Below are 25,857 nucleotides of genomic sequence, written 5' to 3'. Positions count from 1 at the left end.
ACTTTCTATTTCTTTTTTTTCCAACACAACATAATTTCTGTCAAATGTTGTATTTGTACTATGTTGTTTATCCTGTACACACGACATCTATTGCACGTCTGTCCGTCCTGGGAGAGGGATCCCTCCTCAGTTGCTCTCCCTGAGGTTTCTTCCATTTTTTCCCCTTTAATTTTGGGGTTTCTTTTAGGAAGTTTTTCCTTGTGCGATGCGAGGGTCTAAGGACAGAGGATGTCGTAACCTGTACAGTCTGTAAAGCACACTGAGACAAATGTATAATTTGTGATATTGGGCTATACAAATAAATTTGATTTGATTTGATTTGACACACTGATAAACTTTCAATTTCAACACCATATCCCAGAACAAGGTCCAGAGTGTAGTTTAAACAGTGAGTTGGTTCATGTACATTCTGACTGAACCCAGTGAATTTTGAGATAAATGCATTATTAAGGCTCACTATCAACATCCACATGAATATTAAAGTCACCTACAATAATTACTTTATCTGTTTTAAGCACTAAACTTGATAAACATTCTGAGAATTCAGATAGAACTTCAGAATATGGACCAGGAGGGCGGTACACAGTAACAAATAAAACTGGCTTTATTGTTTTCCATGTTGGGTTTGAGAGCGTAAGAACAAAGCTTTCAAAAGAGTTATAGTTTAGTTTAGGCTTAGGATTGATCACGAGGTTTGACTCAAATATGGCCGCAGCTCCACCTCCTCGGCCAATACCTCGAGGAATGTGAGTATTAATATGACCAGGTGGAGTGGATTCATTTAGACTGACATATTCTTCATGTCTCAGGTTTCAGTGAGACAAAATAAATCAATCTTATTATCTGATATTGAATCATTTACCAATCCAGCTTTCGTTGATAAAGATCTGATGTTTAAGAGCTAACATTAATACTAACAAACTAGTTCGTACAACGTGTCATCCAACCCCGCCAGACATTAGAGAAGTTTTCACTGGACATGCAGCCGGTTCTGATGAACTGTTATTGACTTATTGTTTTTTCCATTTGTTCATGATCCCAAAATATCGGTTTTGGGATCGGTTCCTGCAACTTGTTCTTCATTTGGACATGGGACATGGGAAATTGACCCAAGACTTGAATTGGGACTTGTGAAACTTGAGTTAGAATTTACCTTTCCTGACTTGGGACTTGTTGACCTTGACTTGGGACTTGGTTTAACCCCCCTGTCCCACTTCGGTCCCTCCAGCTCCCAGGACTCCCTGTGAGTCTCCGGCCCTGCCTCTGGCCCCGCCCCCTCCCCCCTCACTGGCTGAGACAGCAGGTCAGGTGACCCCGGTAGAGGGCAGGGCGTCGCCCTCTGTGTTTGACAGCTGGAGGACGAAGAGTCGCAACTCGTCCACCATGACGCCTCGCCTTGCACAGGAGAAGCAGATGCTGCTGGAGGAAGTGAAAGCTCAGAAGGTGAATCTGACGGGATCCTTTTCCTGTTCTCTAAAACAAACCAGCGCCGGAGCGTTCACTCTGATCTAAAGAGTCACAATATCTCAAAGCCTAAATAGAAAAACAAATCCCAATTTGTTTTTGAGAAGAAAATCCCAAATATTTGTTATAAGTTTGAATATTATGACTTTGACGCTAAAGAAAACTTAAAACCATGAAAAGTCTATTTTCTCCGATTTCTGAGAGTATTTCTGGATCATAATATCAAAATTAGTTTTGTCTGTGAGTGATGAAGACAGTTTTGACTCAAGAGTCGGAAAGTTGGTTTGGTTTAGACACTCCTCAATAATAATAATAATAATAATAATAATAAATAAAAAGAATAATAATACTAATAATAACAATAACATAATTGTACTTGTAATATTACTAATAATAATATAAACAATATAATAATAATGTGTCCTCTCCAGGAGCTTGTGTGGATCCTCCACAAAGCCTTGGAGGCGTCTCAGCTAGAGAAGCGAACCTGTGCAGAGTTTTTGGCGGAGAAAGGCGAGCAGGAGCGCCTGGAGCTGCTGCGTCACCGCGAACGGCAGGCGGCTGACCTACGAGGCCAGCTGGAGGAGGCGAGGGCCGAGGCCGAGGCCACGAGGAGGAGCCTGGATGACAGAGACGCTCAGCTAGCCGAGCTGCAGGAGAACATCGGCAGGCTGACGGAGAAGAACAACACCAAGCAGCAGGTGAGTGTGATATAATTAACTCCTGAGTGTATTAATATGCATTTGATTTACTACAATTTGTCAATTACTATATGTATTTGTGTATATATAATATTATGTACTGAATGTATCCATTTAAATATTAGTGTAATGCATGCTAGAGGTACTCCCCTCCACAAGGGGCGACTGAAAAAATACCAAGGAAGACATCTGCGCCAAGAGTTGTGGCCACGCCTATGGGCCTGGCCTCAGACAACCAATGGGAAGAGATGGGGGAAACTGTTTTGGCTTGGAGGCGGGACGATTTCTGTGGAGCAGGGGGACAGAGAGGGCCTGCAAAGAATCGTGACCCAGCTGGTTATATTTTCTATGCTTGTCTTATCATAGTAATAAATGCTTTGTTAAACAAGAAGTTTATTAGATTGATTCAACATTCAAGCTCCTTCTTCAAGTTATTTCCCGACATGAGCCACACACACCTGCAGCAGGTGAGCCACACACACCTACAGCGGGTGAGCCACACACACCTGCAGTGGGTGAGCCAGACACACACCTGGGTTCAGCACCGGTGGATAAATAGTTTGTGTTTGATTAAAGGTTTCAGAGCAGACAGCTAGCGGAAAGCGGATAGCGGTTAGCGACCTGAGATGCCACCCACCTGTTACTCAAAGAGGCCACGCCCCTAATACTGTGTAACTTTAAGCCTTAATATAATTAAAACCGGTGAGTTATATAAAGAATTCCCCCCGTACAGTTGTCATGAACAGGGAAATTAGCTTTAAAGACTAAACTGTCTCTTGTACCGGGCTGTGTTTAGTTCTGCTGTTTTAACATGGGGGTCTGTGGACACGGATCCTTTAGAGCCTCGAGTGGCCATTAGAGGAACTGCAGGTTTTCCTTCACTGCTCAACCAGAGGAAACTTTAATATTTCTTCTTTCAGTCTTAGCTGCAGAAGTCTTTGTGTCTGAAGATAAATCTGTTTAAATGTCTTTGATCGCAGCTTGTTTGACTGTATAATATAATAAAATGACTGAATATAACATAATAATATTATATGTATCACTTTTATATTATATTATAATATAACAGAAAGCTGTTTCCTGTCAGGTGATCATAAAGATGTCCGATCAGCTGACTTCCTGTTTGTCCTCCGGCGAATGTTTGGACTCTCAGACCTTCAGACTGCTTCAACAGGACGTCGAGAACCTGACGGTAAGACCTTATGAAGAAATATAAAATATAATAATATATATTCAACACAGGCATGAATACTGAGAGATTATCTGGTTACTATCTGTGGTTCCACTGTTTACTCTCTTAGAAAGTGCGGGCCCAGCAGGAGTTTTATTGCGCCTGTACATGAAAATCTTTTAATTCTGATTTAAAAAAATAAAAAAAATAAAAATGTTTTAGTTCAGATACGTCCTGGTTTTAGCGCGGGCTCTCAGCATTAGATTGACACTTCATTTGAGCCAATCGGAGCTTCGATGGGTCTTTTACAACCTTCATGAGCCAATGAGTGTCAACTTGATAAGAAAGTGCCCACCCTCTTCTTTTGTTACAGACAAAGCTCAGCGTCCTGGTGGCGCACGCATCGTATAGACAATGAGCGCCTCTTTCGTTAGATGCTTCCCTTGGTTTGTTTTTTCGAAATAAAATTTATTTCCAAAATAATATTTATTATTTATTGTACAGAAAAAAATACATACAAATATTAGAAAACATTTTCTTTATACTTCACTTACTCTGTGTGATTACTACTAACAGGTAATATGGGTATATAATAGTTATTTATAAATAGATAAAAATAACATTAATTAATAAATATTATAATATGTACAGTACATGTACATATTGCACAGTTGGTGTATGCCTGGTGTTAGTCTGAGACAAACCGGTCTAATAAATTAAGTTTTTATCCTTTTTATCTGAAATTTGGTGGTGAACTTGATAACACTTGGTTTTATGTTTCTATTGTGTATTTCAGCTCGGGACTACCAGCTATACCCATCTTCACACATCTTTTTCAACAAAGAAATTCTGGAGTGTATTTTCTTCAAATTCATTATATTCAGACCACTATTACTCAGTGCCAGAAGCACTTGGAGTGATTCTTCACTCTTGTGCAAGAACAATAAGAGAGTTATCTTTTGAATGAGACCAAAATCATGCAGCTGGTGCAAATGGTTGAAGAGCAGCTTTCAATTTACTTTGGGTATGTCGTTTGTAGGTATTTTCGGGTAAATTCGCCCACCTTCTAAGAGGCTACTGTACAGCACGTAAAGCCTTTGTAAATGTCAGCTTTTTTATTTATTATTGTCATAGAACGCCCATATAAGTCTCTGGAAATTAAAATGCAAATTGGATTATAGCATTTTCTTTTACTCAAATAAAATTACAAAGCTATGATAATGCATTACATTTTAATGTCAACAAAGTCCCCTCTGGGCTTCCAGAGTCTCAATCTCAGATCCAGTTTCAACTCTTTTATCTTTACATCTCTGATGTTCAGGACGACATTGAGGCGTATAAAACTCAGAACAAGTTCCTGAACTCTGAACTCTACCAGCTGACCAATCTGTGGAGGACGAGCTCCGAACAGGAAAAGAGTCTGATGGTGAAGGTGGGTCCAGCTAACTGTCCCCACTATGTGCTAATGTCCTCACTTTGTGTTAGTGTCCCCATTTTGTGTACATGTCCCTACGTTGTGTTAATGTCCTCACTTAGTTTACATTTCCTCACTTAGTTTATATGTCCCTACTCTGTGTACATGTCCCCACTTTGTGTTAATGTTCTCACTTAGTTTACATTTTCTCACTTTGTATATCCTTTCGGTTTCCTGTCTTCTGATTGGTTACAGTGTTCCTACCTGGAGGCCAGTAACTGTCAGGTGGAGAGTCGTTACCTGGGCATCCTGCGGCAGCTGCAGGAGACCAAATCTCTGGATCCTGTCCAGAGGGTGGTCGTACAGAAGATGGTCGAGGACGCTCTAAAAGGAGAGCTGAAGAGCGTCTTCAGGCTCAACATAGCCAGGTAACAAGGACGTTATCAACAGCGGGTGGGTGGACAGAATAACAGGAACACCTGCTGATTATGTGAAATGTATGTTTTGTTCTCAGAGACTACGATGAGTACGGCTTTAAAATCATCCAGGACTACGAGGTGGAGGACATGAAGCTGCTGGCAAAGATTCAGGCGCTGGAGATACGCTCACACAACCTGCTGCATCAGGTCGGAGCCCTCACCTGTACCTGTGGGGAGGGGGGTATTACAATCAGAAAGTATTAGTAATATGGTGTGTCCCTGCAGGAGGGTGTAGAGCGCCCCCTGTTGGGTCGCTGGGCTCAGTTCCTTGCCAGCAGGTCGGACGATGACTTCTGTCCCTCACCGGAGCTCAAAGGTCTGCTGCGAGGCGGCGTCCCTCGGGTGTACCGGCAGCGGGTGTGGCTCTGGCTGGTCCGAGCTAGAACCAGGAGCACCAGAGAGCGTCACCCAGAGCGTTACCAGCAGGTACGCAGGAAGTAAACACCTGTCAAACCCGGATGTAGGTTTCTTACCTGGTTGTAAGCAGTTGTTAGTTAGCTGTTGTTAGTTATCTGTTGTTTGTTAGCTGTTGTTTGTTAGCTGTTGTTTGTTAGCTGTTGTTTGTTAGCTGTTTTTAGTTAGCTGCTGTTAGTTAGCTGCTGTTAGTTAGCTGCTGTTAGTTAGCTGCTGTTAGTTATCTGTAGTTAGTTAGCTGTTGTTAGTTAGCTGCTGTTAGTTATCTGTTGTTTGTTAGCTGTTGTTTGTTAGTTACCTGTTGTTAGTTAGCTGTTTGTTAGTTATCTGTTGTTAGTTATCTGTTGTTTGTTAGCTGTTGTTAGTTATCTGTTGTTTGTTAGCTGTTAGTAATCAGCTGCTGTGTTTCCAGCTGTGTGAGAAGAGTGTGATGTCTCCTCATCCGGCATCCAGACAGATCCAGCTGGACCTCCACCGCACCCTGACAACCAATCAGCACTTCTCTTCGCCTTCTAGCCCCGCCCTACAGCAGCTCCGACGCATCCTGTTGGCCTTTTCTTGGCAGAACCCTGCCATTGGCTACTGCCAGGGCCTCAACAGGTACACACACACGTTTGAACTTTTACATTACATTACAGTTCATTTATCCGAATCTGCTTCAAGACTCTGGTGCTGGTCCACCGTGCTGTGAATGGATCAGCCCCTTCCTACATCCAGGCCATGGTCAAACCAGACACCCCAGCGTTCACTTTGCTCTGCATCAGCCAATCGGTTCGCCACTCCCTCACTGGGAGTGGGACCCAGAGACCCTCAAACAAAACCCGCCTGTTTGCTGTCCTGCTCCAAAATGATGGAACAACCTCCCCCTTGATGTCAGGACAGCAGACAGTCTTCACACCTTCTGCAGACTGAAAACTCACCTGTTTCGACTGCACCTCGGTGAATGAAAAAAGAAAATCAACGGGAGAAAAAAACTGTTCTTTGTATGTTGCACTCATATTGGTTTGGTTTATTTGTAGCTAATGGTTGAATTCATATTCTATTGTTCTGCACTTAAAGGATTGTACCTATTTGAAGCTGATGTACTTGCAAGATTCTTGCTGTTCGGAGTTGTATCCTCATGATTGTTTGCACTTATTGTAAGTCACTTTGGACAAAAGCATCAGCTAAATGAACTGTAATGTAATGTAATTTAGCTCACGCTTTTGTCCAAAGCGACTTACAATAAGTGCAAACAATCATGAGGATACAACTCCGAACAGCAAGAATCTTGCAAGTGGACCCACTTCAGTTCGCCTACCAACCTGGCATCGGGGTGGATGACGCTGTCATCTACCTGATGCAGAGATCTTCTGTCACCTGGAGAAGGCTGGGGGCTCTGTGAGAATCATGTTCTATGATTTCTCCAGTGCCTTCAACACCATTCAACCCAGGCTGCTGGGGGACAAGCTGGAGAGCTCGGGGGTGGATCACCACCTCACCAGCTGGATCCTGGACTACCTCACCAACCGTCCACAGTACGTGAGGACCCGGGAGTGTCACTCGGACATGATTGTCTGCAGTACGGGGGCCCCCAGGGAACGGTTCTGGCACCGTTTCTCTTCACCCTCTACACTGCAGACTTCACCCACAATACAGCAAAGTGTCACCTGCAGAGGTTCTCTGACGACTCTGCTATTGTCGGCCTCATCTCTAATGGGGATGACAAGGAGTACAGAGAGCTGACACAGGAATTTGCCCTCTGGTGACAGAGGAACCACCTCCTGCTCAACGCAGGGAAGACCAGGGAGCTGGTGGTGGACTTCAGGAGGCGCCATCATTCCCCCCCAACGCCAGTGGACATCCTGGGTACGGATATTGAGATTGTAAAATCTTACAAGTACCTGGGCGTTCACCTGAACAATAAACTGGACTGTTCAGATAACTCTGCTGCTCTGTTCAAGAAGGGACTCTGTGGACCCTCTTGTCCACAGTCAGATTCAGGGATGACAGAGAGAGAGTATATGGTTTAAACACACCGCTTATTCGCTCACAGGTAAGCTTTCTATCACAAGCACACTAACAGGTCGCTCTCCAGTCGGTCACTCTGCTGTTCGTCGCTCTCCAGGCTGCGCTGCGTCTTGGCTCACCAAGCGTCTCCGTCTCCTCTGGAACCCAGCCTACTGCAAGAGAACAGAACCAGGCCATCACCGTGCATTTATTATGTGACTGATTACCTGATTCCGTTCAGCTGTCTGGCCTCCAGCTGGGACACTCCTGTCTCTCCACAGCAGCCGGCGCCCTAACCACACCCCACTGCCACACACCCCCACCGCCCGGCCGCAAGCTAACTCCCCCCCCCCCCTCCTCCGCCGAGCGGGAGAGGAAATCAGCCACAACCATCCGGTTACCCGGCCTGTGGATCACCTTGAAGTTGAACGGTTGCAACGCCAGATACCAACGGGTGATCCGGGCGTTGGCATCCTTCATGCGGTGGAGCCACTGGAGCGGGGCATGGTCCAACCAGAGAGTGAAAGAGCGCCCCAGGAGGTAATAACGCAGGGCGTCGACCGCCCACCGTATGGCGAGGCATTCTTTCTCCACCGTACTGTAGTTCACCTCCCGCTGAGTCAGCTTCCGGCTAATGTACAGTACGGGGCGGTCGACCCCCTCCACCTCCTGGGACAGAACGGCTCCCACTCCGCTGTTCGAGGCGTCGGTCTGCAAAACAAAAGGGAGAGAAAAGTTAGGAGAGAACAGTAGTGGCTCCCCACAGAGGGCTTTCTTTACCCTCTCAAACGCCCGCTGGCACGGCTCCGTCCACTGGACCGGATCTGAAGCACCCTTTCGGGTCAGGTCGGTCAAGGGGCAGGTCAGCTCCGCGAACCCCGGAATGAACCGACGATAGTAGCCGGCCAGCCCCATAAACCTCCTGACCTCTTTTTTCGTCTTAGGTGCCGAGCAGGCGGAAATGGCGGCAGTCTTTTCCAGCTGAGGCCGCACCTGCCCGCCACCCAAGTGGTACCCCAGATACCGTACCTCCCTCCGCCCAACCGCACACTTCTTCAGGTTGGCTGTGAGCCCCGAGCTCCTCAGGGACTCGAGCACTGCCCCCACCTGCTGCATATGCTGCTCCCACGTCTCGCTGTGTATGATCACGTCATCTAAGTAGGCAGCAGCATACGCCGAGTGAGGACGCAGAACCCGGTCCATGAGCCGCTGAAAGGTGGCGGGGGCCCCAAACAACCCGAACGGAAGAGTCACAAATTGGTATAAGCCATACGGAGTGGAGAATGCCGTTTTTTCCCTGGACTCTGGAGACAGGGGAATCTGCCAGTAACCCTTGGTCAAATCCAGTGTCGTATAAAAGCGAGCCGTGCCCAACCAGTCCAGGAGTTCGTCGACCCGGGGCATTGGGTACGCGTCGAATTTGGACACCTCATTAACCCTGCGATAGTCCACACAGAACCGAATTGACCCGTCGGACTTGTGGACCAGCACAACAGGACAACACCAAGCACTGCTGGACTCTTCTATTACTCCCATCTCCAGCATGGCCTGAAACTCCGCCTGAACAATTTCCCTCTTGTGTTCAGGCAGCCGATAGGGCCGTGACCGTACCGTCACGCCCGGGGGCGTCTCTATGTGGTGGTGTGCGAGGGTGGTGAGCCCGGGCAGGGGGGAGAACACATCGGCAAAAAGTCCTTGCAACGTGGCAACGTCCGCTCTCTGACCCGGTGAAAGCTGGCCGTCACAAAAAACCGGGGCTGATTTTACCGTTTTTAATACCTCCGGCCCCAGCTCATCTTTCTCCATCACCGTAGTAGCCAGAGAGACAGAGGCCACCTCTCTCCACTCTTTTAAGAGATTGAGGTGGTAAATTTGTGTCGCCCCCCCCCTGTCCGACCGCACCACCTCGTAATCGACGTCCCCCACCCGCCGGGTGACCACAAAGGGCCCTTGCCACTTGGCGAGTAATTTGTAGCTAGAAGTAGGGAGCAATACAAGTACTTTATCTCCCGGTGCAAATTGCCTCAGTCTCGACCCTCTGTTATACAGCCGCTGCTGACGTTCCTGGGCCTGGAGTAAATTCTCACGTGATAACTGTCCCAGTGAATGGAGTTTCGCTCTCAGGTCCAGGACGTACTGAACTTCATTCTTACTTGTGCTAGGACCCTCCTCCCAGTTTTCTTTAACCAGGTCCAAAACACCCCGTGGCTTCCTGCCAAACAACAGCTCAAAGGGAGAAAATCCCGTGGAGGCCTGGGGAACCTCCCGCACTGCGAACAGAGGGTCTAACCACTTATCCCAATTGCGACTATCTTCGTGAACGAACTTACGAACCATATTCTTCAGCGTTTTGTTAAACCGCTCCACCAGCCCGTCTGTCTGCGGGTGGTACACACTAGTCCTAATGGAGCGGACGCCGAGTAGCCCGTACAGCTCGCGTAAAGTGCGTGACATAAAGGATGTGCCCTGGTCAGTCAAGATCTCTTTCGGGATCCCAACTCGGGAGATGACCTGGAACAGTGCCTGCGCCACACTCTTTGCCGAGATGTTACGCAGCGGCACTGCTTCCGGATATCGCGTTGCGTAATCCACTAGGACCAACACAAAGCGATATCCCTGTGCGCTCCGGTCTAATGGCCCGATGAGGTCCATACCAATTCTGTCGAACGGCACCTCAATTAATGGCAATGGGCGCAACGGCGCTCTTGGAGTGGCCGGCGGGTTAACCAGCTGACATTCACGGCAGGACGCACACCACCGCTTCACGTCCGCGCGAATGCCAGGCCAATAGAATGTGGCCATGATCCGGTTGAGTGACTTGTCGTACCCGAGATGACCGGACATGGGGTTATGATGAGCCGCCTGGAAAACCGTTTCCCGGCGGATTTTCGGAACCAACAACTGGGTATTTAACTCTCCTGTCTGTGTGTCACGGCTCACACGGTACAATCTGTCCCTAATCACCGAGAAGTGGGGGTGTGTCAGTGCGACGTTCGGGTGTAGTGGGGAACCATCCACACACACTACTTGCTCGAACGCGTGACGGAGGATCTCATCTCGAGACTGCTCGAGGGAAAGTCCTCCACCGGACGTAACGGTGGAAGCTCATCACAAGCCTCCTCCAGCCTCCCCTCCCCTGCCCCACCTCCATGACTGGACAGTCCCGCCAGGTGTGGCCGAGCTTGCCGCACCGCCAGCACCCCAGCCCTGACATTTGAGGAGCCCTCTGCGGTGCCGGGCGACCAGACGCGTAGGCTGGGTCCTGTGGAGGGGAAAACAAAGGAAACTGGTTAGGGAGCGACTGGGGTCCAGCTGTCCCAGGGGTGTAGGCAGGACCCCCAGAGGATGGCGTAGTGCCAGGTCCAGCGGCCCCCACGGCGGGCCGGAATCTCCTCGGGGCTGGAACGGGCCGGAGCTGTGGAGGAGAGATGGCCTGGGCTTCGGCCCCCAGGCCCCGTCGGGGCAGGGAGAGGTGGTCCTCCGCGAGTCTGACGGCGGCTTCAAGGCTGGCCGGACGGTGGCACTGGACCCAGTTCGCCGAGGAGAGGGGGAGTCCGGCGATGAACTGCTCAAGGGCCACCTGCCCGACGATGTCCTCCACGGAGTTGACTCCCGGCTGGAGCCAGCGCCTAGCCGAGTCGAGGAGCTGCTGGGCGAAGGGTCGGCCAGCGTCCTCGAAGGGCAGGCTCCGGAGCCGGCGGCGATGTCCCTCTGGTGTGCTGCCCAACCGGTCCAGGAGCTGGTGGTATTCGTATCTGGAGGTCGCAGGCAGGGTATGGGCGGCCCGCTGGGCTTCCCCGGACAGCAGGGGGAGCAGACGTATCCCCCACTCAGCCTGCGGCCACCCGCACGCCTCTGCCGTGCCCGCGAAGATGTCCAGGAAGGCCTCGGGGTCGTCCTCCGCCGTCATCTTCTGCACGGCGACCCGCGGGAGCTGGGCTGGCCCGCCTCCCGACTCAACCTCCGAGGCAGCCGATGACTGGAGCATTCCCTGCAGGAGGTCTCGGTCCGCCTTCTGGAACCCTAACCCTAACCCACTTAGCTTGTGATGTATAATCTGACATGAGAGATGTCGCATCTCTCATTACACGTGAGACATGACACAAAAAGTTTTTCTGTTTGGTGTGCGTCTCAGGCTGGCGGCCATCGCTCTGCTGGTCCTTCAGAGTGAAGAAGACGCCTTCTGGTGTCTGGTGGCCGTGGTGGAGGCCATCATGCCTCAAGACTACTACACCAAGAACCTGGTGGCCTCTCAGGTCAGACACTTTGTTCTAGTTATATTTATTATTAATTGTTATTTACAGTTACACTTATTTTCAACAAAATGATGCCAAACTGTGGGATAAGAGGTTGCCATTTAATGAAATAAGATGATTTATTTCAAATAATACTTAGTTCATAATCTTTACAAAATCAATATTCCAGAAAAAAAACATGAATTAAACCTTTTGTGTGAGTTCAGGCAGACCAGCGCGTGCTGAAGGACTTCCTGGCGGAGAAGCTTCCCAGACTGGCGGCTCACTTTGAGGATCACAGCATCGACGTTTCTCTCATCACATTCAACTGGTTCATGGTGGTTTTTGTGGAGAGTCTGCCCAGCGACATCCTGCTGCCGCTGTGGGACGCCTTCTTGTACTGAGGGCACCAAGGTACCAGAAACACCACCACAGAAACAGAGACTGAAACTCAGTACTAACTGTAATATATAATTGTATATTATGGCACTTTCTTGTCTTATTGATCGTACAGAGAGCAAATTTATCATACAAATACAATAATTATCATACATCTGACATACTTATTAGAGAACTGCATTACTTTAGTTTTATCTGCATTCAAAACCAGCTTTGAGCCGAATCATCTGAATAATATAAACAGAGCCTGCAATGTGTTCACAGCAGCACAATAAATCATTGTATCATCCGCATAAAAATTAAGATTAGGACATTTTGATCTAAACTATTAATACATTATATTAAATGTATATATTTTATATATATTTTATTATATTAAATAACAGCGGACCTAAGACAAAACCCTGGGGTTCACCATTACAAATGTTTAGCCAATTAGAGCCCATCAAACACATTATTATTATTATTATTATTATTATTATTATTATTATTATTATTATTATTTAGCAACACCTTGATAATCTTTGGTTTTGTCTTGTGTGTTCTGTAAACATATTAAAACTGCACCATACAAATACATGATTATAAATAAAAGCTTTTTTTTTTTTTATTATTTTCTACTGCTTTCAAGTTCTTCTATGTTTAGTTGTATTTCTTTGTTTAGCCACTTCATGTTGTACTTTTGGTAAGTTTACTTAGTATAAGTATTATAATCAGAAGATATTTAAAGTATCAATAGTTTATAAACGATTTTATGAAATACTTATGGAGTACTAAAAACTTTATTTTCTTCAAACAAGTTATAAACTTGTGTGAAGTTAGAACTTTTGAGTAAACAAACAAACATTATTGAAACAATATTAAAACAACAAATATTATTAAAACAATATTAAAACAACAAATATTGTTAAAACAACAAACATTATTAAAACAACAAATATTATAACAACAAACATTATTAAAACAACAAATGTTATAACAACAAACATTATTAAAACAACAAATGTTATTAAAACAACAAATGTTATTAAAACAACAAATATTATAACAACAAACATTATTAAAACAACAAATGTTATTAAAACAACAAATGTTATTAAAACAACAAACATTATTAAAACAACAAACATTATTAAAACAACAAATGTTATTAAAACAACAAACATTATTAAAACAACAAATATTATAACAACAAACATTATTAAAACAACAAATATTATTAAACAAAACATTTTCTTAAAAAAATATATATTATTATAACAACAAACAATATTAAAAGCTGAGAAGCCAACTCTGGTTATCGGTAGCTCAATTTTGAGATACGTTCATTTTGAGACACCAGCGACGACAGTCACGTGCATTCCAGGGACCAGAGCGAGCGACATAGAAGCACATTTGAAACTGCTGGCTAAGGCTAAACGTAAATACAGTAAGATTGTTATTCACGTCGGCGGTAATGACATGCGATTGCGTCAATCGGAGTGTACTAAAGTTAATGTGGAGTCGGTGTGTACATTTGCCAAAACAATGTCGGACTCCGTAGTTTTCTCTGGTCCTCTGCCAAATCTTTTGAATGATGACATGTTTAGCCGCATGTCATCATTCCGTCGCTGGCTCTCACGGTGGTGTCCAGATAATGATGTGGGCTTCGTAGACAATTGGCGGACTTTCTGGGGAAGACCTGGTCTGATTAGGAGTGACGGCATCCATCCTACTTTGGCTGGAGCAGATCTCATATCCAATAATATTACACAGTCTATTAGTGGACCTAATCCATGAAAACCCAGAGTTGAGACCAGGACAAAGAGTTGCAGTCTTACACACTTCTCTGTGCTTCTTTCCGGGCAGTCACCCACTCAAATCCCCATAGTGACTGTGTCTGCCCCACGACCACTGAAACTAATCAAGTCTATGGTTAACAGAAGAGGAGTTATACATGAAAACCTAATTAAAATAAACACCACCGCTGCAAAAGTACAACTAAATCGAAAAATTAAATGTGGGCTCTTAAACATCAGATCTTTATCAACGAAAGCTGGATTGGTAAATTATTTAATATCAGATAATAAGATTGATTTATTTTGTCTCACTGAAACCTGGCTGAGACATGAAGAATATGTCAGTCTGGCCGAGGAGGTGGAGTTGCGGCCATATTTGACTCAAACCTCTTGATCAATCCTAAGCCTAAACTAAACTATAACTCTTTTGAAAGCCTTGTTCTTACGCTCTCAAACCCAACATGGAAAACAATAAAGCCAGTTTTATTTGTTACTGTGTACCGCCATCCTGGTCCGTATTCTGAATTTCTATCTGAATTCTCAGAATTTTTATCAAATTTAGTCCAGATAAAGTAATTATTGTAGGTGACTTTAATATTCATGTGGATGTTGATAGTGATAGCCTTAATAATGCATTTATCTCAATATTAGATTCAATTGGGTTCAGTCAAAATGTACATGAACCAACTCACTGTTTAAACCACACTCTGGACCTTGTTCTGGGATATGGTGTTGAAATTGAAAGTTTATTAGTGTGTCCACATAATCCTCTTTTATCAGACCATTTTTTAATAACTTTTGAAGTCCTGTTACTGGACTACAAGCCAGTAGGCAAAATATCCTACGCTCGATGTTTATCTGAAAGTGCTGTGACTAAATTTAAGGAAGTGATTCCATCAGCACTTAATTCAATACCAGGACTCAATATCAATATAACAGAGGACTCCAATGCTAACTTTAGTCCCTCCCAAATTAATCATCTTGTTGATAGCGCTGCAGCCTCACTGCGAATAACACTCGACTCTGTCGCTCCTCTAAAGAAGAAGATCATAAAACAGAAAAAGAAAGCTCCATGGCTTAATTTACAAATCCGCAAACTAAAACAAAAGTCGAGAAATCTTGAAAGTAAATGGCGTTCCACTAAATTGGAAGAATCTCGTTTAGTCTGGTTAGATCATCTTAAAACGTATAAGAAGGCTCTCCGTAATGCCAGAGCAGCTTATTACTCTTCCTTAATAGAAGAAAATAAGAACAACCCCAGGTTTCTTTTCAGCACTGTAGCCAGGCTGACAGAGAGCCACAGCTCTACAGAGCCTTCTGTTCCTATATCTCTCAGTAGTGACGACTTCATGAGTTTCTTTAACGATAAAATTATAATTATTAGAGACAAAATTAATCTCCTCCTGCCCTCAATTGGTAATGACTTAACTTCAACTGTTGGAATTTTAAAAACATCTGTAACTCCTGAAATATATCTAGACTGTTTTACTCCAATCAACCTTAACCAACTAACTTCAACAATCTCATCGTCTAAACCATCAACCTGTCTTTTAGACCCGATTCCAACTAAACTGTTTAAAGAAGTTTTACCCTTAATTAACACTTCGTTATTAAATATGATCAACCTGTCTCTATTATCTGGCTACGTACCAAAATCCTTTAAAGTAGCTGTAATAAAACCACTTCTTAAAAAGCCTGGTCTTGATCCAGAGGTTTTAGCCAACTATAGGCCGATATCTAACCTACCTTTTCTCGCTAAAATCCTTGAGAAAGCAGTCGCAAAACAGTTGTGTGACTTTTTACATAATAATAGTTTATTTGAGGTTTTTCAATCTGGATTTAGAGTTCATCATAGCACAGAGACGGCACTGGTGAAAGTGACCAATGACCTTCTATTGGCATCAGACAAAGGACTTGTCTCTGTTCTTGTCTTGTTAGACCTCAGTGCTGCTTTCCACACTGTTGATCAGAACATTCTACTACAGAGACTGGAACATTGTGTTGGCATAAAAGGAACCGCACTAAGCTGGTTCAAGTCCTATTTATCTGAGCGATCTCAATTTGTACTTGTTAACGATAAATCCTCCATGACAGCCAAAGTCAGTCTTGGAGTTCCGCAGGGTTCTGTACTTGGACCGATTCTATTCACCTTATATATGCTTCCTTTGGGCAATATTATAAGGAACCACTCTATAAACTTTCATTGTTATGCGGATGATACCCAATTATATCTATCAATTAAACCAGATGAAACCAATCAATTGGCTAAACTTCAAGCATGCCTTAAGGACATAAAAACTTGGATGTCTAGCAACTTTTTGATGTTAAACACAGACAAAACTGAAGTTATTATACTTGGCCCTAAACGCCTCCGAAACGCATTTTCTAATGACATAGAAGCTCTGGATGGCATTAACTTGGCCTCCAGCACCACTGTAAGGAATCTTGGCGTCATCTTTGATCAAGATCTGTCGTTTAACTCCCACATAAAACAAATCTCAAGGACTGCCTTCTTTCATCTACGTAACATTGCAAAAATAAGACACATCCTGTCTCAAAATGATGCAGAAAAACTAGTCCATGCATTTGTTACTTCAAGGCTGGATTACTGCAACTCATTGTTATCAGGTTGTCCCAAAAAGTTGCTTAAGACTCTTCAGTTGATCCAAAATGCAGCGGCACGTGTATTGACTAGAACAAGGAAACGGGATCAGATTACTCCTGTATTAGCTGCACTGCACTGGCTTCCGGTAAAATACAGAATAGAATTCAAAATCCTTCTCCTGACTTACAAATCAATTAATGGTCAGGCTCCAGCATATCTTAAAGATCTCATAGTACCTTATAAACCAACTAGAGCATTACGCTCCCAGACTGCAGGGTTACTTGTGGTTCCTAGAGTCTCTAAGAGTACAATGGGAGCCAGAGCCTTCAGCTATCAAGCTCCTCTCCAGTGGAACCAGCTTCCAGTTTGTGTTCGGGAGGCAGACACACTCTCCACATTTAAGAGTAGGCTAAAGACTTTCCTTTTTGATAAAGCTTATAGTTAGGGCTGGCTCAGGTTTGCCCTGGATCAGCCCCTAGTTATGCTGCTATAGGCTTAGACTGCCGGGGGACACCTCCCTCCTCTCTCCTCCCCTCCCTCTCTCTTCTTCTCCCTCTCTATCTGTACAAATATTGTTAAAACAACAAACATTATTAAAACAACAAATATTAATAAAACAACAAACATCATTGAAACAACAAACATTATTAGTTCACATAATTTTTATATTTTGTATTGCTGCTCATGATTTCTCGCAGGACTTCAGTTCATAAGACTGCGAATATATAAATAAATATAAATATAAATAAATATTTCCTCAGCGGGCCTGAGGCTGCAACAGCTTGTGTTACCGGATCCAGTGATCGTGTTATTATCACCTGATTCACAGAGATCACCTGTGTGGTTGTGTGTTGCAGGTGATCTTCAGGTACACTCTGGCTCTCTTCAAATACAAAGAGAACGACATCCTGAAGATCCACGACGGTGTGGAGATCTACCAGTACCTGCGCTTCTTCACCAAGACCATCTCTGACAGCCGGTAGAGACAAAAATACTAAATCTGATTCACCATCGTAGTGCGATATCAGGCCCATTGTAGGTAACAAGAAAAATAAATACGGAGGTGAGGAGGAGGGTAATACTCAGAGAAAACTGTAGAGATTAAAGTTGTCAATTTAAGAAAAAACCCTGAGAAAATACAAGGCTGCAGAAGTTGCCTGCGATTTATCGTGTTTTAGTTTTCACTATATCAGTTTATATTTCATCATCAGCAGAAATAAAGGACTTTTTTAATCTGAACTGTTTAACATTTGATGGGCCAGTTGTGATGATTTTCTGTCTTATTTGTTATCAAACTGAATATATTTTGACTACACATTTGATTAATTTACGTTGTACTTCAGGACATTTTAATTGGCTTCTTTTCCATTATTTTTTAAGTTAATAGACGGACATCAACATTGAGAATAATAGCAGTTCCTTTAAAAACATCTACAAAGAGCTGCAGTTGTTGTTTCTTCCTTTGTGTTGGTGTTTCAGCTGCTGTTTGTCCTGCAGGAGGCTGACCAGTATCGCCTTCAGCGACATGAACCCGTTCCCCGGCCGCCTGCTGAGGAACCGGCGAGCCCTTAACCTCCAGCGCCTGCAGGCGGAGCTGCAGGCGCTGGAGCAGCTACAGAGGGAGTTCCTCACGCAGAGCGCCGAGCGGGAAGACAAGGAGCTTGACGGCATGGCCAGCGAGGATGACGAGGACCTCTGATGGGTGATAGCATAAAATGCTAACTTCCTGTGGATGTTGAAAGTCACATTGTATTATAATAAAAAATAAACCAGTTCACACTTTGTGAATCTTTAATGTTATGTTGCTATAATACATGCGTAGCATAGGCTACGCCTCAGAGGCCAACATCAACTGGGAACAAGTCCAACTTACTGCCGAGTATCCGGACACAACTCTCACTTTGGGCTACAGGGATTAGATGGCCCTCAGAAGTGACCCCATACTCTCACAGCACCTCCCACAGTATCACACGGGGTACCTGCTCATACGCCTTCTCCAGATCCACAAAACTCTTGAAGACCGGATGGGCGTACTCCCAGGCCCCCTCCAGGATCCTTGCAAAAGTGAAGAGTTGGTCCGATGTTCCACGACCAGGATGGAATCCGCATTGTTCCTCTTCAATCAGAGGTTCGACTACCGGCCGAACCCTCCTTTCCAGTACCTTGGAGTAGACTTTACCAGGGAGGCTGAGAAATGTGATACCCCTGTAGTTGGCACACACTCTCTGGTCAACCTTTTTAAATAGGGGAACCACCACCCCGGTCTGCCACCCCCTAGGCACTGTCCCAGACTTCCACGCAATGTTGACGAGGCGTGTCAACCAAGACAGCCCCTCAACACCCAAAGCCTTCAGCATTTCTGGACGGATCTCATCAACCCCTGCAGCTTTGCCACTGTGGAGTTGTTTGACTACCTCCGTGACCTATATCACAAATTCCACATTTGTCTAAAGTGGGCTTTACAGACTGTACAGCATACGACACCCTCTGTCCTTAGACCCTCTCACCGCACAAGGAAAAACTTCCTTAAAGAAACCCCACAATTAAAAGGGGGAAAATGGAAGAAACCTCAGGGAGAGCAACTGAGGAGGGATCCCTCTTCCAGGACAATAGTGCAATAGATGTCGTGTGTACGGGATAAACATAGTACAAATACAACAATCATTTGACAAGGATAATACCTTCAGTTTTGTCTTTGTTTAACATCAAAAAGTTGATCAACATCCAAGTTTTTATGTCCTTAATGCTTGAAGTTTAGCTATTAATTGGTTTCATCTGGTTTAATTGATAGATATAATTGGGTATCATCCGCATAACAATGAAGGTTTATAGAGTGGTTCCTTATAATATTGCCCAAAGGAATTATATACAAGGTGAATAGAATCGGTCCAAGTACAGAACCTTGCGGGACTCCAAGACTGACTTTGGCTGTCATGGAGGATTTATCGTTAACACATACAAACTGAGATCGCTCAGATAAATAGGACTTGAACCAGCTTAGTGCGGTTCCTTTTATGCCAACACAATGTTCCAGTCTCTGTAGTAGAATGTCCTGATCAACAGTGTCGAAAGCAGCACTGAGGTCTAACAAGACAAGAACAGAGACAAGTCCTTTGTCTGATGCCATTAGAAGGTCATTGGTAACTTCCACCAGTGCCGTCTCTGTGCTATGATGAACTCTAAATCCAGATTGAAAAACCTCAAATAAACTATTATTATGTAAAAAAAATCACACAACTGTTTTCTCAAGGATTTTAGCGAGGTAGGGAAGGTTAGATATCGGTGTATATAGTTGGCTAAAACCTCTGGATCAAGACTTTTAGGCTTTTTAAGAAGTGGTTTTATTACAGCTACTTTAAAGGATTGTGGTACATAGCCAGATAATTGTTGTCCTCTGTTGTCATCCTTCTGGACCTTTCTGCTGCTCCAAGAACTGGGAGTCTCAGGCTCTGCTCTCTCCCTGCTCGAATCCTACCTAAAGGACTGCACCTACAGGGCAACTTGGAGAGGGGCTATGTAGGACCCCTGTCAACTCACCACCGGGGTACCTCAGGGCTCCGTCCTGGGTCCCCTCTTTTCGCTGTACACCAACTCAACGGTCCTTCGGTGCCAACATCGCTGCAACAACCCGCTCCTGCAGACACACTCTGTACAACATCAGGAGGATAAGTCCCCTACTGACTCAGAAGGCAACGCAGGTTCTTGTCCAGGCTCTTGTCATCTCACACCTTGACTACTGCAACTCCCTCCTCGCTGGACTGCCTGCATGAGCCATTCGACCTCTACAGCTCATCCAGAATGCAGCAGCCCCACTGGTCTTCAATCTACCCAAGTTCTCCCACACTACACCGCTTCTCCGCTCCCTTCACTAGCTACCAGTGGTGGCTCGAATCTGCTTCAAGACTCTGGTGCTGGCCCACCGTGCTGTGAATGGATCAGCACCTTCCTACATCCAGGCCATGGTCGAACCATACACCCCAGCACGTTCACTTCGCTCTGCATCGGCCAATCGGCTCGCCACTCCCTCACTCCGAGTGGGACCCATATTCCCCTCAAACAAAACCCACCTGTTTGCTATCCTGGCTCAAAAATGGTGGAACGACCTCCCCATTGATGTGAGAACAGCAGACAGTCTTCACACCTTCTGTCGCAGACTGAAAACCCATCTGTTTCGACTGCACCTCGGCGAATGAAAAAAAAAAAAGAAAAAGTTATTTGTATGTTGCACTTATATTGGTTTGGCTTATTTGTAGCCAATAGTTGAATTTGTATTCTATTGTTTCTGTATGTTGCACTTTGTTTGGCTTATTTGACGCTATTGCTCTGCACTTAAAGGATTGTACCTATTTGAAGCTATTGTACTTGCAATATTCTTGCTATTTGGAGTTGTGTCCTCATGATTGTTTGCACTTTTTGTAAGTCGCTTTGGACAAAAGGGTCAGCTAAATGAACTGTAATGTAATATAATAATAGAGACAGGTTGATCATATTTAATAACGAGGTGTTAATTAAGGGTGAAACTTCTTTAAACAGTTTAGTTGGAATCGGGTCTGAAAGGACAGGTTGATGCTTAGACGATGAAATTGTTGAAGTTAGTTGGTTAAGGTTGATTGGAGTAAAACAGTCGAGATATATTTCAGGAGTTATAGATGTTTTTAAGGTTCTGGAGGTTGAAGTTAAGTCGTTACTGATTGAGGTCAGGAGGAGATTAATTTAGTCTCTAATCATTATAATGTTATTGTTAAAGAAGCTCATGAAGTCGTCACTACTGAGAGATATAGGAACAGAAGGCTCTGTAGAGCTGTGGCTCTCTGTCAGCCTCAGTGCTGAACAGAAACCTGGGGTTGTTCTTATGTTCTTCTATTAAGGAAGAGTAATAAGCTGCTCTGCATTATGGAGAGCCTTCTTATACGTTTTAATTATCTAACCAGACTAAACGACATTCTTCCAGTTTAGTGGAACGCCATTTACTTTCAAGATTTCTCGACTTTTGTTTTAGTTTGTGGATTTGTAAATTAAGCCATGGAGCTTTCTTTTTCTGTTTTATGATCTTTTTCTTTAGAGGAGCGACAGAGTCGAGTGTTATTCGCAGTGAGGCTGCAGCGCTATCAACAAGATGATTAATTTGGGAGGGACTAAAGTTAAAAGCTAAAGTTAAAGTTAGTTGGAGTCCTCTGTTATATTAATATTGAGTCCTGGTATTGAATTAGTTGCTGATGTTCCTTAAATTTACTGGCTTGTAGTCCAGTAACAGGACTTCAAAAGTTATTAAAAATGTTCTGATAAAAGAGGATTATGTGGACACACTGATAAACTTTCAGTTTCAACACCATATCCCAGAACAAGGTCCAGAGTGTGGTTTAAACAGTGAGTTGGTTCATGTACATTCTGACTGAACCCAGTGAATCTAATATTGAGATTGACACATTATTAAGGCTCATTATCAACATCCACATGAATATTAAAGTCACCTACAATAATTACTTTATCTGTTTTAAGGTCTAAAATTGATACAAATTCTGAGAATTCAGGATATGGACCAGCAGGGCGGTACACAGTAACAAATAAAACTGGCTTTATTGTTTCCATGTTGGGTTTGAGAGCGTAAGAACAAGGCTTTCAAAAGAGTTATAGTTTCGTTTAGGTTTAGGATTGATCAAGAGGTTTGAGTCAATCCTAAAAGCTTCCAGCTCTGCCTCTACCATAGAGGGCGTGTTAGTCACATTCAGGAGTTCCTCAAAGTTCTCCTTCCACCGCCCGATAACCTTCTCAGTTGAAGTCAGCAGGGTCCCACCCTTGCTGTACACAGCTTGGATGGTTCCCCGCTTTCTCCTCCTGAGGTGCCGGACGGTTTTCCAGAAGCGCCCACCAGGCGCTCGCTGTCGGGCTTCCTCCGGGCAGGGTCTCTCCTTCTCTTTCCCTCTGTTTCATGAGGTCGTTTGAACCATTCTTAGTCCGACCCCTTGCCTGAGACCAATTTGCCTTGGGAGACCCTACCAGGAGCACCAGGCTCCAGACAACACATATTTTAGGTACATAGGGACACACAAACCTCTCCATGTTAATCATCTTATTTTTAAATATTGTTTTAAAAGTGTTTTACACATTTCCTTTTTAAATTAACTCCTTTGATTAGATTAATGATTTATTCACTTTAAAATGACATCATGACCTTTTCTACCTGCACGTTTTTGTGATTTGTTCTTAACGATCTCACACAAAAAGTTACCATTTATGTTTTTATTCCAACATACAAACATCCAAATAAAACATGAAGACATTTATAATTTATTCAGAAGTTTTAATACAAGTTGTTTAATTTCACTGTCCCTTGAATATATGAACCACAAACACACAAACAATATATTTTGATATTCTTCATTTTTATTAATATATAAATAAACTATAGTAATAAGCATGAAGTTTAAATTCTGCCTTCAATCAAAACGTTCAGTTTAAGACGTGATGAACGCAGAAGAGTCTACAGATAATAATAATAATAATCTACAAATATTTACATAATCGATTAATCCTTAAAGTCATGTTTCCAGCCTCTCAAATATTCTGTTTTATATTATATTAAAGTGACATTTAATGACATTTCAAGTAAATAATCTGCAGATTAACAATGTAAATATTATTCAGATTAATAATGTTAATAATCTGTAAATTAATGTAAGTAGTTGCAGCTCTAGACGGCAGCGGTCACGTGACCGTCAGGTAAACGTGGTTCTGACAGTTTGCTGGTCGTGGACAGCACGGTGACCTTCGACCTCAGGCCCGATGACGAGGATGAAGAGTACGACACCGTATTCCCCGCAGATGGCCGTGTGTCCTCGCTGCGGCACCACAGGGCACTCCTAGCCTTCTCCCTGAACTCCACGGACACGAAGTAGAAGATGAAGGGGTCGATGCAGCTGTTGAAGGTGCTAACTGCTAAACTAACCATGTAGGGGACGTACATGTCCTCGCCGTCTCCGTCCAGCGAGCTGTCTGCGTATGTGAGGAGGAGGAGGATGTTGCTGGGCAGCAGGCACACGATGAACACCAGCAGCACCAGCACCGTTACCCTCACTGCGTGGCCGTAACGCTTCCCCTCGGCCAGCAGTGTATGCAGCACGGCACCGTGGCAGAACAGCACAACCAGGAAGGGCAGCAGGAAGCAGAAGGTGAACAAGGTGGCGAAGTATGGCAGGAAGTAATTCTCCTGCTCCTCCTCAGGCAGCGCGTCGTGGCAGGTGGTGATCTGCAGCTCGTCCAGCACGTACGTCTGCTGCGACACCAGCAACGGCAACATGGCCGCCAGCACCACTGCCCACACCGCCGCTGTCATGTACAGAGACGTCCGCCGGCTGCGCAGCGTCTTGGCCCCAAAGGGATGAACCAACGCGACGTATCGGTCCAGAGCCACCAGCGCCAGACACAGCACGGAGCCGTACATGTTGCCGTAAAACAGCGCCATCACCACACGGCAGAAGGGCTCGCCCAGTTCCCAGTGGTTCCCTCTGAAGTGGTACACAATGCGAAACGGCAGTGCCAGCAGCAGCAGGCTGTCGGCGGCAGTGAGGTTAATGAGCAGCGTGGTGGACGGCAGCGGTTTGGTCTTGAACAGAAGCACCCACAGAGCCAGCAGGTTGGAGGGCAGACCCACGCTGAAGGCCAGCAGGTAGAGCAGTGGAAGGTACAGGTTGGTGGTCGGCGCCTGGATCTCCTTCAGCTGTTTCTCCTTCAGAGAGCTGAAGTTACAGCTCATCTTCAGCCTGAACGCCCGCAGACCTGCGGGGAACAGAAAGTGCACAGGGAGCGTTTAAAGGAGCGTCTCATGCCCGCTCCTCGGCCAAAGAGTTTCAAATATTACGTTGAATGAGACTTATTCTGCAAGAGTTGTGAGGGTTTGTAAACGGATGTTTTCAGAAAGTTTTGTGGTTGTTAAAACTTCAATTCATCAAAAATTCTGTTTTTAGATTCTTCGTTCATCGTGGAGCCACGTGAGAAAAAGCAAGTTTTCTCCAAGAGTTCAAGGAAACACTGATATATATATAAAACGAACATTTTAAAGGTGGAGTTTCCCTTTAAGATGTTTGTATTTGGTCTGTGTCTTCAACGACATACATACATTCGATATATTTAGTTCATGAATATTTAATAAATTCTCATCTCCAGGTAAGTTAAAATGAAGTATCAACTATCTACTAAAGTTTACAAAGCTAAAAAACATTAAAAAACACTTTAAAAATATTTTATCAATTATAAATGAACGTCAACTCTTTCTGTTGTCCTCACTTTAACAAAGTGTACTCACTTAAATAAAATGTCCTCACTTTAGCTAAATGTTCTTACTTTAAACACTTTAACATTTGGTCCGCTCGAAGATTGTAAACAAAGACAGACACACATAGTTTTAAGTGAGAATCTGATAGTTTAAGTTTAAACTCTCTGAGATAATAGAAACATCCTGAGCTGAAACAGGCTGCTGGGGATCAAACCAGTGTGAACCTGTCCATGTGTTCAGAAGAAGAAGCAGCAGAAGAAGACTTACGGACGGACATGCCGGAACATTCGTCTGCAGGAGGAGAAGACGGAGAGACGCTGCAGACGGACGACAGCAGAGAGACGAAGACCAGAGTCCCAAAAAACATCTTCTTACTTCTTCCTCTTACAACAAAACAACTTTTTCCTTTTGACCGTTTGACCTCCCAGTTCTTCAGATTCTCTCGATAGCAGCAGCGCTCTTCCTCTAACAACAGTCCTGTGGTTTTACAGTACAGCAGCAGCAGTACTCCTGTAGTCCCCCTGTAGTATTCTGGTAGCACTCTTGTAATCCTGTAGTCCTCCTATAGTCATCCTCTAATCCTCTACTCCTGTAGTCCCCCTGTAGTCCCCCTGTAGTCCCCCTGTAGTCCTCCTGTAGTACTCTGGTAGTCCTCCTGTAGTACTCTGGTAGTAGTAGTAGTAGTAGTATTATTATCAAATTTGATTTGATACTGGCAGTATCAGTGCCGTGAGGCTCTGCAGCCTCTTTGTGTTATCTGATCTCAGAGCTGTTGGTGTAGACTCGCCTCCTCTGCAGATGGCATCCAGATGTGTGTGTGTGTGTGTGTGTGTGTGTGTGTGTGTGTGTGTGTGTGGGTTCAAGTATAGACGTACCAACATGTAACAAAGAGACAAAGAAACTCCAAAGTTTTAGTCAGGTTTAGTGCTTATTTTA

General features: G+C 44.4%; 2 protein-coding genes across 2 annotated transcripts; one reads left to right on the top strand and one right to left on the bottom strand.

Moving 5' to 3' along the window:
* Positions 1–566: 566 nt before the first annotated feature.
* Positions 567–18,632, top strand: tbc1d2 (TBC1 domain family, member 2). The gene is given in 13 exon segments (XM_029427239.1): positions 567–1,443; positions 1,896–2,165; positions 3,253–3,357; positions 4,658–4,768; positions 5,006–5,178; positions 5,265–5,376; positions 5,455–5,655; positions 6,056–6,243; positions 11,768–11,888; positions 12,095–12,268; positions 12,270–12,281; positions 17,507–17,628; positions 18,147–18,632. Coding segments are annotated over 13 exon segments (1,851 nt in total). The 5' UTR covers positions 567–1,383; the 3' UTR covers positions 18,349–18,632.
* A 4,303-nt stretch (positions 18,633–22,935) lies between these two features.
* Positions 22,936–25,670, bottom strand: si:ch211-132p1.2 (proteinase-activated receptor 4). Its single transcript, XM_029427244.1, has 2 exons — positions 25,189–25,670; positions 22,936–24,425 (listed from the first exon to the last, which is right to left on the bottom strand). Exons 1-2 carry the CDS (start codon positions 25,286–25,288, stop codon positions 23,341–23,343), a joined length of 1,185 nt encoding a protein of 394 aa, XP_029283104.1. The 5' UTR covers positions 25,289–25,670; the 3' UTR covers positions 22,936–23,340.
* Between the last annotated feature and the right edge of the window lie 187 nt (positions 25,671–25,857).

The sequence above is a fragment of the Cottoperca gobio genome, unplaced genomic scaffold (genome assembly GCF_900634415.1).
Source record: "Cottoperca gobio unplaced genomic scaffold, fCotGob3.1 fCotGob3_302arrow_ctg1, whole genome shotgun sequence".
NCBI classification, from domain to species: Eukaryota; Metazoa; Chordata; class Actinopteri; order Perciformes; family Bovichtidae; genus Cottoperca; species Cottoperca gobio.
Note: the sequence above shows the minus strand (reverse complement) of the source record. Positions and strands in the feature narration are given on the sequence as shown.

Excerpts from the sequence above, each read along its gene's own strand:
- si:ch211-132p1.2 (XM_029427244.1), bottom strand. The coding sequence starts at position 25,288 with ATGTTTTTTGGGACTCTGGTCTTCGTCTCTCTGCTGTCGTCCGTCTGC. Across the intron at positions 24,426-25,188 it reads ATGTTCCGGCATGTCCGTCC|GTCTGCGGGCGTTCAGGCTG; the intron begins GTAAGTCTTCTT and ends TGTTCCCCGCAG.